The sequence below is a fragment of the Mustelus asterias genome, chromosome 2 (genome assembly GCF_964213995.1).
Source record: "Mustelus asterias chromosome 2, sMusAst1.hap1.1, whole genome shotgun sequence".
In the NCBI taxonomy this organism is placed as follows: domain Eukaryota; kingdom Metazoa; phylum Chordata; class Chondrichthyes; order Carcharhiniformes; family Triakidae; genus Mustelus; species Mustelus asterias.
Genome location: NC_135802.1, coordinates 13816107 through 13833296, shown reverse-complemented (window position 1 = coordinate 13833296; position 17190 = coordinate 13816107). Strand labels below are relative to the sequence as shown.

The 17190-nt window shown below is 43.8% G+C and overlaps 1 protein-coding gene across 6 annotated transcripts in view; it reads right to left on the bottom strand.

The window, feature by feature from the left end:
• Positions 1–17190, bottom strand: part of xylb (xylulokinase homolog (H. influenzae)) — a 259728-nt gene that overhangs the window by 203341 nt on the left and 39197 nt on the right. For all 6 annotated transcript variants that reach the window (XR_013499810.1, XM_078231526.1, XM_078231519.1 and 3 more), the window contains 5 exons: positions 14322–14440; positions 8018–8099; positions 5707–5747; positions 3426–3541; positions 1736–1851 (listed from right to left, as the gene is read on the bottom strand). Coding sequence is in view for 5 of the 6 variants with exons in the window: in XM_078231526.1 (XP_078087652.1) it covers positions 1736–1851; positions 3426–3541; positions 5707–5747; positions 8018–8099; positions 14322–14440 (474 nt within the window). In the remaining variant the exon portion in view is untranslated. The remainder of the gene's footprint in view (positions 1–1735; positions 1852–3425; positions 3542–5706; positions 5748–8017; positions 8100–14321; positions 14441–17190) is intronic.

The window sequence follows — 17190 nt, the reverse complement described above, 5'->3', positions numbered from 1 at the left end:
TCCTTCTACTTTGCATGTTGTGATGCTTTCCTATCCCGACTCATCATTACTCCTCTGCCCTCCCACTCCCTTGGTGCCATCCCTATTTTAAGTCCCGCTTGCATAAATATACAGTTAACATCTGTGCCTTTCTCAACATTTTCCAACGTCCATTGAATTTACTCATCATTGCCTCCTTTTAAGCAGCAAACCTAACTGTGCCATCTTCTTTGCTAATCAACCTTCCAACTAGTCGTCTCAAGGCGGGGGTTAATTTTGTCAACTCCCTTACTATCACCCCTCCCACCACTGTCTCCCAAAACTATGTTAGCAGATCAAACAAAGCACCCCCCCTTTGCATTTTACTCCAAAATGTCTGTTGCTCATGAACATCATTCTTGCCTTCAATGGCATTTTTGTCAGACAATTCAACTGACATTGTGATTTTAAGTAAAGCTTGCTTAACAGGTAGTCTGTGCGGAGTCTGCACGTTCCCCCCGTGTCTGTGTGGGTTTCCTCTGGGTGCTCCAGTTTTCTCCCACAGTCCAAAGATGTGTGGGTTAGGTTGATTGGCCGTGCTAAATTGACCCTAGTGTCAGGGGGATTAGCAGGGTAAATATGTGGGGTTACAGGGATAGGGCCTGGGTGGGATTGTGGTCGGTGCAGACTCGATGGGCCGAATGGTCTCCTTCTGCAGTGTAGGGATTCTATGGATTTTATGAATTCCAACAAAAATGCAGACTGTCCAACACCTTCTCTGATCCCTGCACCAGCTGATCATATTTCTTTCTCCTCAGGTACTGTTTTCCCCCACCTTTTAAAAATTGGTATCAAATTACATCCTCTGTGAATGTAACCACAGTACAATTCATTCCCTCGCCCTTCTCAATCTCCCTCCAGCAATAGATGGTCAGTCATGTTATCCTTCTTCAAAACTGCTCCTTTAGCATCCAATTTAGTTTGACAACCCTCACTTGCCTCTTTCCCAATTTAATCATAATCAAAGCATCAATGCTTTCTCTTTCCGCCCAATACTGTTAATCTCTGGACTCCGCTAAGCAGTTATGTTGGCTGTCTGCTGTTCCTCATTTTCCCCCATAACAACACCATTTGAAGAAATTAGGTCAGCTTCCATATTTATACTGATGGTACACAGTTCAACACACCTCCCCACATCAGTTTTCTTGAACCCCCCCCCCCCCCCGCCAACAGCCCCCCCCCCCCCCCCCCCCCACCACCCCCAGCTTTCCCTGTTGTCAAAATGTTGACTTTCTTTCAATTATGGATGAATGCCACAAGTTTCTACCAGTGAAACATTGGGAAGATAGTGGCATAGTGGTATTATCGCTGGACTAGTAATCCAGAAGCCCAGGGTAATGCTCTAGGGGGCCCAGGTTCGAATCCCACCATGGCAGATGGTGAAATTTGAATTCAACAAAAATCTGGAATTAAAAGTCTAAGGATGACCATGAAACCATTGAAGATTGACTTAAAAAGGGAAGGAAGTCGGTCGTTCTTACTTGGTCTGGCCTACATGTGGCTCCAGATCCACAATAATGCGGGTTGATTCTTATTTGCTCTCAGAGATGAGCAATAAATACTGGCCCAGCCGGCGGAGCCAACATCCCATGAACAAATAATAAAAAAATCAGCTATCACCTTTAGTCCATCAGCACTTGCTGAAGATGAAAGCTCTAGTCTAAAAAAATTACAATCTCTCAGTTGATGAAAGTCCTTTGCACATTCTCCACTTTACCTAAATTTCCATTATTCCCAGGACAAGTGGCTTTCAATGCTTTTGTAAATTCATCCCATGAACCAGAAGCACTCTCATCACGGATCTTCTCCCTTGTCAAGGAACCATTCTTAAAACTAGAGATAAGGAAATTAGTTCGTTAAGGGCACAAACATACCTTCAAATTTCCTGACTTGGCATGGTAATTTGTTTGAAACATTTTCTTATAGATTCCTATACAACTGATCAAATCCTCAAAATGTTACATTATAAACACAAGGACAACCTTTGTCTCCACCCTCCCTACAATACTGGGGCAACATGGATCTGATTAAAGAAAACTCCACATTTAAACTCAAACATATCACGAATAATGATGGAAAATACATCAGAACTTGCACCTATACAAGCTGAACATGTACACTTAAGGGGATTGGGTGCAGAACAGCACAGAAATCGAGTAAATATATCCCTTTAATGGCATCCAAGATGGAGAAAAATAAAACTTCGTAGTAACATTACATCCAGCAATATAGTGCCAACATAATGTGGGACAATTTGGGGCGGTTCAGTGGCACAGTGGTTAGCATTGCTGCCTTACAGCGCCAGGGACCCAGGCTCGATTCCTGGCTTGGTTGACTGGCTGTGTGGAGTTTGCACATTCTCCCAGTGTTTGCATGGGTTTCCTCCGGGTGCTCCGGTTTCCTCCCACATTCCAAAGATGTGCAGGTTAGGTGGATTGGCCTTGGTAAATTGTCCCTTAGTGTCCAAAGCTGTATAGGTTAGGGGAAATAGCGGGGGGTAAATATGTGGGGTTACAGGAATAGGGCCTGGGTAAAATGCTGTCAGAGAGTCGGTGCAGATTTGATGGGCCGAATGGTCTCCTTCTGTACTGTAGGGGCTCTATGGTTCTATGAATATTCTTAGGGAAAGTCATTTTTTTTGTTTTATGGAATAGTTTTAAATCCCATTTACATTATTAGAAGAACTTTGCATCAATGTCACGATGGACTGAGCTTCTTGAAATTATAATGTCATAATATCTTTGATTAACCACTATAATTGTGTTAAGCTCATTTTCGGTTCAAGAGTGCGTTTGATTAAAGTGAGTGTGTGAAAAAATATGAGTGATTTGCTACATTACTGACAATAGCTTCCACCCCACTATCCTCCAGTCGTCAATTTGCTCATTAAAAGCTAGCATCCCGCTGCCTCAGCATAATCAAGGACCCCCACACACTCCAGGCATTCTCTCTTCCGCATTCTTCTGTCAGGAAAAAGATATAAAAGTTTGAGATCACAAACCAACCGACTCAAGAACAGCTCCTTCCCTGCTTCCATCAGACCTTTGAATGGACCTGCCACATATTAAGTTGAACTTTCTCTACACCCTAGCTACAACTGTAACACTACATTCTGCACGCTCTCCTTTCCTTCTCTCCTATGTACTCTATGAGCAGTATGCTTTATCTGTATAGCGTGCAAGAAATGATACTTTTTACTGTGTCCCAATACATGTGACAAAAATAAATCAAATCAAATCAAAGTATCCACTAATGTTAGTTAAATACACAATCTAGCCCATTGCCTGAGCTAAGGGTGAAAGTCGACAACACGCATCTTAAACAGTGTGAAAAATAAGAGGATACAGTGAACATTCATTTTTAGCTTTCTCGGGTCTTTTTTTCCAATTTTAGAAACTATTCTTTACCATACGAGTGCCATGTAGGCATTGCTATCGACAGGATTACAGAAGATATGTCCCTCTAAGGTGGGTTTCGGATCCTGAATCCACAGAAAGGCAGTATCACTTGTCCCAAGGCTTACCTGGAAAATTCAATAAAAAGCCTCATTGATGCAACTGCAAATCCAAGACAAAGGAAGGTGGTTTACTAGTTACGTTTTTGGAATATAATCAAAAAAATTGTAACATAGAAACATAGAAGATAGGAGCAGGAGGAGGCCATTTGGCCCTTCGAGCCTGCTCCACCATTCATCACGATCATGGCTGATTATCCAACTCAATTGCCCAATCCTGCTTTTTCCCCATTAACTTTGATCCCATTCGCTCCAAGTGCTATATCCAGCCTCCTCTTGCATAAATTCAATGTTTTGCAATCAGCTACTTCCTGTGGTAATGAATTCCACAGGCTCACCACTCTTTGAGTGAAGAAATGTCTCCTCACCTCTGTTCTAAATGGTTTACCCTGAATCCTCAGATTGTGACCCCTGGTTCTGGACACCAGGACACATCGGGAATATCCTCCCTGCATCTATCCTGTCTAGACCTGTTAGAATTTTAGAAGTCTTTATGAGATCCTCCCTCATTCGTCTGAACTCCAGCGAAAACAATCCTAACCTAGTCAATCTCTCCTCATACATCAGTCCCACCAACCCCGGAATCAGCCTGGCAAACCTTCGCTGCTCTCCCTCAAGAACAAGAACATCCTTCCTTGGAAAAGGAGACCAAAACTGCCCAAATACTCGAGGTTTGGCCTCACCAAGGCCCTGTATAATTGCAACAACACATCCCTGCTCCTGTATTCGAAACCTCTCTCAATGAAGGCAACATACCATTTGCCTTCTTTAACACCTGCTGCATCTGCTTACCTTCAAGGACTGGTGCACAAGGACACCCAGGTCCCGCTGCACACTCCCATCTCTCAATTTACAGCCAGCCATTTAGGTAGTAATCTGCCGTCTTGTTTTTGCTTCCAAAGTGAATAACCTCACATTTATCCAAATTATACTGCATCTGCGATTGATTTGCCCACTCACCCAACCTGTCCAGATCATTCTGAAGGATCTCTGCATCTTCATCACAGTTCATCCTCCGACCCAACTTGGTATCATCTGCAAACTTTGAGATGTTACATTTTGATCCCTCATCCAAATCATTAATATATATTGTGAGTAGCTGGGGACCCAGCACCGATCCCTGTGGCACCCCACTAGTTACTGCCTACCAATTTGAAAAGCACCCATTAATACCTACTCTTTGTTTCCTCTCTGCCAACCAGTTTTCTATCCATCTCAATACAGTTCCTCCAATCCATGCACTTTAATCTTGCACGATAATCTCTTGTGCGGGACTTTGTCAAATGGTTTCTAAAAGTCCAAATATACCACATTGACTGGTTCCCCCTTGTCAACTCTACTAGTTACATCTTCAAAGAATTCCAACAGATTTGTCAAGCATGATTTCACCTTCATAAATCCATGCTGACTCTGTCTGATCCTGCCACTGCTTTCTAAATGTTCTGCTATAAACTCCTTGATAATGGATTCGAGAATTTTCCCCACTACTGATGTTAAGCTTACTGGTCTATAATTCCCTGTTTTCTCTCTACCTCCCTTTTTGAATATTGGAGTGACATTCACTACCCTCTAATCTGCAGGGACTGTTCCAGAGTCTATAGAATCCTGAAAGATGACCACCAATGCATCCACTATTTCTAGTGCCACTTCCTTAAGTATTCTGGGATGTTGGTTATCAGGCCAAAGAACAAAGAACAAAGAAAATTACAGCACACACCTTACTACCTACAACCTCTACCAACACCTTACTACCTACAACCTCTACCAACACCTTACTACCTACAACCTCTACCATCCAGAAGGACAGGAGCAGCAGATACATGGGAACACTATCACCTGCTAGTTCCCCTTAAAGACACACACCTTCCTGACCTGGAGCTACATCTCTGTTCCTTCACTATCCTTGGGTCAAAATATTGGAACTCCCTCTCGAACAGCACAATGAGTGTGCCTACACCAGATGGACTGCAACAATTCAAGAAGGAACCACCTACTCAAGGGCAATTATGGATGGGCAATAAATGCTGGCCTAGCCAGTGATGCCCACATCCCACGAAGAGATAAACTGAAACTTGGAGAATAACAAATTGTTAAAAGTGGCCAACCTTTCTTTCTTGTAACTTGAATGTTCATTATTTAACATGCAAGCTCCTCAACAATATGAATATACTCACTGCTATATCTCCCTGCTGAAGTCGCATTCCTGCCAGTGATGCTGTAAAATAGAAGAGATTCGACATATTAACATATCAATATTGCAATTATCTATATTAATATCTTAATCTGCATTCTATTTCAGAAAAGTTAATTTAACTCATGCTTACTTTTCAATAACTGACAGGGTGTCTGTAACTAGATTTTATTTTAAAATTAAGTTTAAAATAAATGATTAATCATCATATATATAATTTCAAAATGTGAGAAAGTTGTTCACAATAATGGGCACTCCGATTAAGTTGTTCACATTAATGAAAACACTTACACACTAAAGTTAGAAAAGTTTAAAATGAGACTTTTCCATTGCTAAAGTGAAAAAAGAAACTACGAAAGTCGAATCTCTGAAACAGAAAATTAAAAAGTTGCTGGAAATACACAACAGGTTAGTCAGCATTCGGGAAAAAAAACATCTAGATTCTGAAAAAGAGTTGATCAACCTTTTATGCATTCCCTCGATTTTTCTTTTAATTTCATAACTGTGTAAGTTAAAAACAGGAGGAATCAGTGTTAGTCTGCAAAAGGGCAGTCTACTTGATTAATGATCCTGCAATTTAACTTATCCACCTTTCCACCGCTAATGCACTGCAGCGATGCTATGTACTAGCTTCAGCTACTCAGCAACCCGGCTCCAGCAGCGGGGCTCTACCATGGGAGTAAATCCCGTTATGGCTGCTAAACCTTACGAGAGGGCCATAACGGGACTTGCAGCAGAAAGATCTCGGTTTGAGATCCTTCTTGCGCCCAACCCGCGGCAAAATTGCCGTGAATTTAAATTAATTTACATAGCATTAAAAGGTTCAGCACCGTATCATCCAGGCTTGTTAATTACTACTGGTTTTCAAAAACAAACTCCAGTTGTGATGACCACACCGGGGGCGGGGGTGGGGGTTGGGGGGGAGGGGGGGGGGGGTGTGATTACAGCCCCCGGGTGGTGAGGCAGTATCCTGGCATTGTCCCCAGAACCCTAGAAGAGCAAACCAGGCAGTGCCAACTGGCTGGCACTGCTGGGGTGGGCCCACTGGAGAGCCCCATTGGTGGAGCTGCCCCTTGTGTGTGTGTGTGTGTTGGTGTGAGAGGTGGGGGGGTGAGGGTGGTGTCACCCTGATGCATGCATGGTGTGCTGGGGGGGTGCCCCAATCATTGAGTGGCGGGGTGAGGGGGCTGTCCTTCAGCCCGTCTGCAAAGGCTGGTGATGTTCCCCTTGTCTACTGGGGGTCCTGATGTCCATGGGAAGGTCCCACTGTCCGTGGGGGGGTGGGGAGGTGGTGAGTAGGCAGTCCTTTAATTTAACTTAACCGGAGTGCCCAGTGTCCAGCCAGCCTTGCCAACTCTATTAGGCACTGACCCAATAGAATGACGGCGGAAACCACGATCCCTGTTTTAATTTCTGACAAAGTGTCAGAAGATCTGCTGAGAAAACCTTGCTGTGTTTCTGGAGAGGAACAGGCCGGTCTTCAGTCAGAATCTGACATTTTGCCATTTTGTTTTGTTAAATTCCACCTCAGTTCTGCAATTTCTGCCAAGGAAGACTCGAAACCTCCGAATTGCACATCCACTCAAACCACATATGCAGGACAGGTCCTTCATTGTCATTGACTAAAATCTTAATATTCCCCACTTAACACCAGTGTGGAAACACATCACAGCAAGGATTTCAATGGTACCAAACAATGACTCAATTGCTGGCGTTGGACTGGAGTAGACACAGCAAGAAGTCTCAAAACGCCAGGTTAAAGCCCAACAGATTTATTTGAAGGAGCGCTGCTCCTTCATCAGATGAGTGATTCCAGAGCTCCGATTCCAAATGAACCTGTTGGACTTTAACCTGGTGTTGTGAGACTTCTTACTGTGCCAATTCAACCAGGCTTGGGTAATAAATGTGGCTTTGTCAGCATCTTCCACATCTCAAAAGGAAAGAGCCGACAAGATGCCACTCTCTGCTGATCCATTTAATTCTCTCAAACATATCACTTTAATTTAACGATTTTCCTCTTTTCATTTTCTTTCTGAATCCATCCTTCTTCATATCAAGATAAAACACTTGTGGTTTGTATTAAGGGTGATTGAGTATACGTTTGTTGATACAAAAAGTACTCTGAAGTGAACCAATTTGTAAATCCCTATAAATTTGTCCAGAGGGAATCCGTGCCCATACATCAGTGGAGTATCTTACTGCACCAATAATTTTTTCTTCTGAGCATCCACTCTGTGGAGCTCTTAGAGAAATGCAGCTGGTAATTGCTACAAAATACATGACTATAATCTTACCTGGATTATCTCCTGTAAAAGCAACGACTTTACACTCAGAATTGAATCCAAAGCGTTTCACATAGTATGGAGATACTGAACCCTAAACAGAAACCAAGGAAGAGGAAAAGAAAATTGACATTTCTCATGCATGAAGTTATCACAAATAGCAGTCAGTTAATAGAGGCGTATATTTCCCACCTCCTTCAGAAAGAAAAATGGGCGGCATGGTGGCACAGTGGTTAGCACTGCTGCCTCACAGCACCAGGGACCCGGGTTCAATTCCGGCCTTGCGCCTCGATCTGTGTGGAGTTTGCACATTCTCCCTGTGTTTGTGTGGGTTTCCTCCGGTGCTCTGGTTTCCTCCCACAGTCCAAAGATGTGCGGGTTAGGTTGATTAGCCATGGTAAATTGACCCAAGTGTCGGGGGAATTAGCAGGGTAAACATTGGGGTTACGGGAATAGGGCCTGAGTAGGATTGTGGTCGGTGCAGATTTGATGGGCCGATTGGCTTCTTTCTGCACTGTGGGGATTCTATTCTACGAAAGGCATTATCACAGAGAATATCATAGACACTATGAAAGAGTTAGTGCCAAATCAAGGGTTTGCAAAGGCAGTAATTAAATACAGTGATTCTTAACACTGGCTCAGTTCCAGAGGGTCATGAGTACTGATTTGAGTACTGAAACTAGTCGTGCCCCTAGCCAAGCTGTTCCAGTACAGTTACAACATTGACATCAAACCCACAAGGTGGAAAATTGCCCAAGTATGTTCCTTCCACAAAAAGCAGAACAGAACAAATCCAGCCTATTACTGCCCCATTAATCACTTGACAAGCCACCATGTGTACTGCTCCTGGACAGTGCACTCAGTTATACACAGAACTTCCTTACTGGCATTCCCATCAGCAATGGTCACTAACTGCTCCAATCTCCTCTCCATCCTGCTCACCCTGCCCAACACGGAACCTCTGGACTCTTCTGATAGATCAACAATTACCATACTCTACCATTTCCCTTACAGACTGTCTGCTCATGCCTTCTACCTCAGTATGTGCGATCATATTAGAACCCTCGCTTGGACTGAAATCTTACACATCACTTAAGCTTCCCCATCAGTCAAAACTCTCCGACCCCCATCTTACACCATGACTCTTATCAGTAAGTCTTTACCTGATCACTCCTTTCAGTTCTTGAAGATCTTCGCCTTTCTCCATCTCTCTCACCATTCCATCAAAGTCCCACCAACCCCGAGTTGTCCCCGAGTTTCCCCCTTAGACATCCTCCCTTCTTTAATCCTCTAGGTCAAGCAACGCTCATCTTAGGCCACATCAATCTCCAGGTCACATGGTCCCGTTCTTCTGAACTTATTATTCTGTCCTCTCTAAACCTTTGACTGCTTGTAAATTCTCGTATCCACTATCCTAGTAATGCTCTTAACCTAATCATTTCTTTTTTGGTTCCACGCCCATGGTCCCAATCACACAAACAAGCCTTGTGAAAAAAGTTTTCCAAATCTCTCTATAACCAGAGGCACTCTACTTTTTGTAACCTCCCAGTAACGAGGCCCCCAAAACTCAACACAATACACTCTATATGTTCGAAATTGCCTCTTACTTTCCGGTTATAGTACTGAAGGTTGGTGCTCCAAGACTAGTGGTGCCTCTAGCAGAGGAATCCCATTGTATTTACAACACTGGCATCTACCCAACAATGTAGAAAACTGTCCCTTCCACAAGAAACAGGACAAATCCAACCAATTGCTGCGCTATCAGTCTACTCTCAATCATTAGCAAAGTGAAGGAAGATGTTGTCAATTGTGTTATCAAGGCACCTAATACAGCAACAACCCATTCATCAATTTTCAGCTTGGTTTAAACCAGAGGCACTTGGTTTCATAATTCATTACAGTCTTGGCCAAACATAGACAAAAGAGTGAATTCCAGAGGGAAGGTAAGAGTGACAGACCTTCACATCCAAGGCGACATGGACTGAGTGTGGCATCAAGAAGCCCTAGCAAAATTAAACTCAATAACTCAATGGGAATCGGGGGGAAACCTTCCACTGATTGATGTCTAGCAGTGAGGAATATGGCTGTGTTGTTGGAAGCCAATCAACTGAGTCCCAGGACATTGCTGCAGGAATTCCTTAGGCAGTATCTTAAGCCCAACTATCTTCAGCTGCTTCATCAATGAACTATCCTCCAACACAAGGTCAGAAATGGCGTTCCCATGCATGTGCTGCCGAGGCAATAGAGGTTGTGGGTTTAGAAGGTGCTAAAAAAGCTTTACTGATTGCTGCAGTACAATTGTAGGTTGTTCACAGGTACTGCCACAGTGTGCCTACGGTGCAGGGAGTGAATGTATAAAGTGGCGGTTAGGGTGCCGATCAAGTGGGCTGCTTTGTCCTGGATGGTGTTGAGCTTTTTGAACGTTGTTGGAGCTACACTCATCCAGGCAAGTGGTGAGTATACCACCACACACCTGACTTGTGCTTTGTAGATAAAGGACAGGCTTTAGGGAGTCAGGAGGTGAATTAGTCTTGACTTGGACATTGCAGAATTCCCAGCCTCTGACATGCCCTGACCCACAGAATTTTTATGAACTGTCTTGTTAAGGTTAATGGTAATCCCCTGGATGTTAATTGGGGGCGGGTCTCAGTGATGGTGCTTCCATTGAACATCAAGGAAAAATGGTTAGATTCACTCTTTGTAGAGATATTAATTGTCTGGCAGTTGTGTGGAGGGAATGCATGGTAAAATGTATCACACTGTGCTACATGACAAAAACAAGATACCTGTAATTTTAAAGGGGGAATTAAATGGTTTCTAATTTAGTTCTTTATTCAGGGTGCAACTCCAGCTAAATCACGTACAGGATACACTGAGGAATAACCAGCTTTATTAATGGTTACGGTAAAAGGAAATGCAAATTTGAAATCGCTATTTATTAAAAATGCCAAGTGGGTCACAATATTCCATTTCAACATGCATTGAGAACATTTTGCCTACGGCAAAATCCATTATAAAAGATCAACATTCATCTCCTGTGTCTCATACACCTATGATAGGGGTTTCCAATGTTATTAAGTGTTATGCTTATGAAATGTTCTGTGACAACCTTTTTTAGCATACTGACAACATTATAATAAAATAAGTAGATAGTGCTTTCAGTCTCTCTGTATTTGTGGTCATTAATCACTGGGTGTTGTTGTGGTGCAATCTGTTCCTTTGCGCTGGATGTTGATGTTGGTTTTGTGGTGTGTGAGGTGAGTAACAGGCAAGTCATTTCTTCCCTGTTAAGGACAGATACATGATGACCATCCAGGCTTGGCGTGACGAGTGGCAAGTAACGTTCGTGCCACACAAGTGCCAGTCAGTGACCATCTCCAACAACAGAGAATCTAACCATCGCCCATTGACATTCAATGGCATTACCATCATTGAATCCTTCACTATCAACATCCTGTGGGTTCCCATTGACCAGAAACCGAATAGAACTAGCCATATAAATACTGTGGCTACAAGACAAGGTCAGCGGTTAGGAATACTGCAGTGAGTAACTCACCTCCTGACTCACCAAAGCCTGTCCACCATCTACAAGGCACAAGTCAGGAGCATGTTGGAATACTCCCCAATTGTTTGGACGGATGCAACTCCAGCAACATTCAAGCAGCTCGACACCATCCATGACAAAGCAGCCCTGCCACAAACATTCAATCCCTCCACCACCAACACACAGTAGCAGCCATGTGTCCCATCTAGAAGATGCACTGAAGGAACTCACCAAGTTTCTTTAGGCAGCATCTTCCAAATCCACAATCACTACCATCCAGAAAGACAAGAGCAGCAGATATCTGGGAACACCATCACCTGGAAGTTCCCCTTCAAGTCACTCACCATCCTGATCTGGAAATATATCACCATTCCTTCACTGTTGCTGGGTCAAAATCTTTGAATTTCTGTGGGTGTACCTCATTTGCTACGTATTTTATTCCAGAGGTACAATTTAATTTGAGTTTTAATGAGTATGTAGGACATTGTAATGTATTAAAAATAGGTTCCGAATACTTGACGTCAGGAAGCACAAATACCCCCAATCCGTCAACTTGATAACCAACTTTCATCACGCAGTCAGGAAGTCTTATTTTATATTTTCTCATGGGATATGGGCACTGCCGGCTAGGCCAGAATTTATTGCCCATCACTAACTGTCCTTGAGAAGATAATGATGAGCCAACTTCATGAACTTCGTGGGCTGCATAGTACATGTAGTGTAGGTACACCCACAGTGCTGTTAGGCAGTTCCAGGATGTCAACCTAATTACAATGAATAAATGGCAAAATATTTCCAAGTAAGAGTGGTTCAGTTTAAGTTTAAGTTTATTTATTAGTGTCATAAGTAGGCTTACATTAATACTGCAATGACGTTACTGTGAAAATCCCCTAGTCGCCACACTCTGGCGCTTGTTCGGGCACACTGAGGGAGAATTTAGCATGGCCAATGCACCTTAACCAGCATGTCTTTGGACTGTGGGAGGAAACCGGAGCACCCGGAAGAAACCCACATAGACAAGGGGAGAATGTGCAGACTCCACACAGACAGTGGCCCAAGACAGGAATCGAACCTGGGTCCCTGGCGCTGTGAGGCAGCAGTGCTAACCACTGTGCCACCATGCCACCCATATGGTGAGTGGCTTAATGGAGAACTGGCAGGCGGTGGTGTTCCCATGCACCTGCAGCCCTTTCCTTCTCGGCGGTAGCAGTCATGAGTTTGGAAGTTGGTGTCTGAGAGACTTGGTGAGTTGACATTTTGCCTCTCACTCAATTAAGTGTCCCAACCACTTTCCCACTCCCCGTAACATCACGAGGCTCTGCGCACCTTATGTGAAACAATAGTGCTAAATTATCTATTTGGTTCTCTTTGATTTACTTCTAAAATCTGAATCCTTTGACAGTGACTGGAAAACTTATTCTTTTCATAACTTTAAAACGTTTGAATATATCACCTCTGATTTCTTTTCGCAGTAAAAAGATGCTTAACCTGTTTGATCTTTCCCTATAGCTGTTTTTTAAGACGCAGCATCATCTCTGTTAGCCGACGCAGCTTGTTTAAGAACAGTGAACAGGTTCATTGCTCCATGAAAGTCACAGGTGGACAGAGTGGTGAAGAAGGCATTCAGCATGCTTGGTTTCACCAGTCAGAACATTGAAGACGGGAGTTGGGACGTCTTGTTGAAGTTGTACAAGACATTGGAATACTGTGTACAGTTGTGGTCACCCTATTATTGAAAGGATATTATTAAACTAGAAGGAGTGCAGAAAAGATTCACATGAATGCGACCGGGACTTGATGGTTTGAGTTATAAGGAGAGGCTGGATAGACTGGGACTTTCTTCCCTGGAGGCTTAGGGGTGATCTTATAGAGGACTATAAAATAATGAGGGGCATAGATCAGCTAGTCAACATCTTTTCCCAAAGGTAGGGGAGTCTAAAACTTGAGGGCAGAGGTTTAAGGTGAGAGGGGAGAGATACAAAAGGGTCCAGAGGGGCAATTTTTTTACACAGAGGGTGGTGAGTGTCTGGAATTTTGTCTTTTAAAAAGCATTTGGATGGGTAAGATGGGTCTAGAGGGATATGGGCCAAACGCAGGCAATTGGGACTAGTTTAATGGTAAAAACTGGGTGGCATGGATAAGTTGGGCCGAAGGGCCTGTTTCCATGCTGTAAACCTCTATGACTCGATGAAGGAAGTGATAATGATAGAACATAGAACATAGAACAGTACAGCACAGAACAGGCCCTTCGGCCCACGATGTTGTGCCGAGCTTTATCTGAAACCAAGATCAAGCTATCCCACTCCCTATCATCCTGGTGTGCTCCATGTGCCTATCCAATAACCGCTTAAATGTTTCTAAAGTGTCTGACTCCACTATCACTGCAGGCAGTCCATTCCACACCCCAACCACTCTCTGCGTAAAGAACCTACCTCTGATATCCGTCCTGTATCTCCCACCACGAACCCTATAGTTATGCCCCCTTGTAATAGCTCCATCCACCCGAGGAAATAGTCTTTGAATGGGTAGAACAAACATTAAGGCTGGAATTCTCCAGCCGTTCACCCCAGCGGGATTCTTGCGTCCAACTGGCAGCACAACCCCGTCGTGGGTTTCCCAGCAGCATTGAATGGCTTCAATGGAAATTCCCATTGACAGTGGGAAGACCAGAAGATCCTGCCGCCAGCGATTGGTGTGCTGCCTCCCGCTACCAAGAAAAGCTCGGAGGGAAGGCCAGAGAATCCCACCCTGAATCTCTGATTAATGTCATACCAATATGGAATGTGACGGAAGTGGCGCACCAAGCTTCTCCTTCAGACCTGGTGCACAGGCATCAAGACATTTCTGGGACCAGTCGTGTGCACGAATATCCATCAAATTCATTCCGGAACCTAGAGGAAGGCACCAAAAATGTGAAAATTCTTTCAAGTGAGTTAGGGAAAAATGGACAAAAGGACAGAGGAAATAGGTACAGGAGTAGGCCAAGGGGCCTTCAAGCCTTCTTCAACATTCAAAGATCAGGACTAATCTTGATCCCACTTTCTTGCTCTATCCCATTGCCTTAGAGTCTAAAAATCTATAGCACTCAGTAAGTTTCAATGAGATCAACTCTCATTCTTCTAAACTCTAGAGAATACAATCACAGTCTCCTCAATGTCTCCTCAGTAAACAGTCCCGCCATCCCAAGAATTAGTCTGGGAAACCTCTGCTGCCTTTGTGATATGGTAAGTATATCCTCCTTTGAATAAGGTGACCAAAGCTCCAAGTGCAGTCCAACCAAGGTTCAATACAATTGGAGCAAAACATCTTTACTCCTGTACTCAAATTCTCATGGCACAGTGGTTAGCATTGCTGCCTCACAACGCCAGGGGCCCAGGCTTGATTCCCGGCTGTCTGTACGGAATCTGCACATTCGCTGCTCCCAATGTGGTCTCCTCTATATCGGAGAGACCAAGCATAGACTGGGTGATTGCTTTGTTGAGCAACTTCGGTTTGTGCGCAATCAGAACCCTGACCTTCCGCTTGCTTGCCATTTTAACATACGATCCTGCTCCCATGCCCACATATCAGTCCTTGGCCTGTTGCAATGTTCCAGTAAAATTCAACGCAAACTGGAGGAACAGCATCTCATCTTCCGGCTCGGCACTTTACAGCCTTCCGGTCTCAACATCGAATTCAACAACTTCAGATGATTAGCTCTACCCCACCTCCACCCCTTTGTTTTCATTTTATTTAATTTTTTACTGTTCTCTACCTTTTATTTCTTTTTGTCTTTCTTCATTTTCCTTCCCCCAACTCTTTCCCCTATTTTATCCACCTTCCTTTCCTTTTCTCCCCCTTTGCTTCCCCTTTTCCACTTTCTAAATTTCACCTCTCGCCCAGCCTATTCCCCCCTCTCCCCACATCTTCATCTGTCACAGTTTACCCTCTGATTTTAGCTTTTCTGCTGTTTGGTCATTCATACCCTTTATTCTCTGTGGACAGCTATGAGCAGTCTTTTCCCCTAGTTTCTGTGGCTAGGACTCATCTTTCATTCCCTCCCCCTGCAGTATAAATATCTCCCACTTTCTCTGCCTTTTAGCTTTGACAAAGGGTCATCTGGACTCGAAACGTCAGCTCTTTTTCTCTCCTTACAGATGCTGCCAGGCCTGCTGAGATTTTCCAGCATTTTCTCTATTGGTTTCAGATTCCAGCATCCGCAGTAATTTGCTTTTATCCTGTATAATTGCAACAACACATCCCTGCTCCTGTACTCGAAACCTCTGGCAATGAAGGCCAACATGCCATTTGCCTTCTTTACCGCCTGCTGCACCTGCATGCTTACCTTCAGAGACTGGTGCACAAGGACACCCAGGTCCCGCTGCACACTCCCCTCTCCCAATTTACACCCATTCAGGTAGTAATCTGCCTTCTTGTTTTTGCTTCATAGAGTCATAGAATCATAGAGGTTTACAGCATGGAAACAGGCCCTTCCGCCCAACTTGTCCATGCCGCCCTTTTTTTTTAAAAACCCCTAAATTAATCCCAATTGCCCGCATTTGGCCCATATCCCTCTATACTCATCGTGCCCATGTAACTATCTAAATGCTTTTTAAAAGACAAAATTGTACCCGCCTCTACTACTACCTCTGGCAGCTTGTTCCAAACACTCAGCACCCTCGGTGTGAAAAAATTGCCCCTCTGGACACTTTTGTATCTCTCCCGTTGCAATTGGAGATAACTTTCTTCACTGTCCACTATGCCACCAATCTTGGTGTCATCTGCAAACTTACTAACCATGCCTCCTATATTCTCATCCAAATCATTAATATAAATGACAAATAACAGTGGACCCAGCACTGATCCCTGAGGCACACCGCTGGTCACAGGCCTCCAGTTTGAAAAACAATTCTCTCCAACCACCCTCTGGCTTCTGTCAAGAAGCCAATTTTGTATCCATTTAGGTACCTCACCCTGGATCCCGTGAGATTTAACCTTATTCAACAACCTACCATGCAGATTTGCATCTCTCATCCTTCTAAACTCCAGAAAGCATCACTCCAATGTGCTCAACTTTTCAGCATCCAGAAGCACTCTTATTCCAGGAATCAAACTCATGAACCTTTTCATAACATGGCAAAAATCCCAGCCAGGATCACCATCACCGAGAGTCGCTTTTTATCCCACATTTATTAACAAACTGAATCTGAATCCCACCAGCTGCTATGGTGGGATTTGAACTTGCGTCTCCAATGCATTTGTCTACCCCTCTGGATTTCCGGCCCAGTAACACTATCACTACACCACTCTTCTCATTTTCCCCATGTTTTTGTTCTTCTTGGTGGAAAATAACACTTGAAAAACAAATCATTAAATGTGGAGCATTTTGAGACATCCAGACACCGAAAAGATGAGATATAAATGCCCAATTATTTCATATTGCAAGCAATTCAAAATACAGGATCTTTATGTTTAGATGCTGTGCTTTGCTTATTAAGGGTTGCAGTATGTGGACGTGGAATGGATGTTTCCACTAGTTGGAAAAACTAGAACCAGAGGGCACAACCTCAGGCTGAACCTCCTTTAGAACCGAGATGAGGAGGAATTTCTTCAGCCAGAGTGGTGAATCTGTGGAACTCTTTGCCGCAGAGGACTGTGGAGG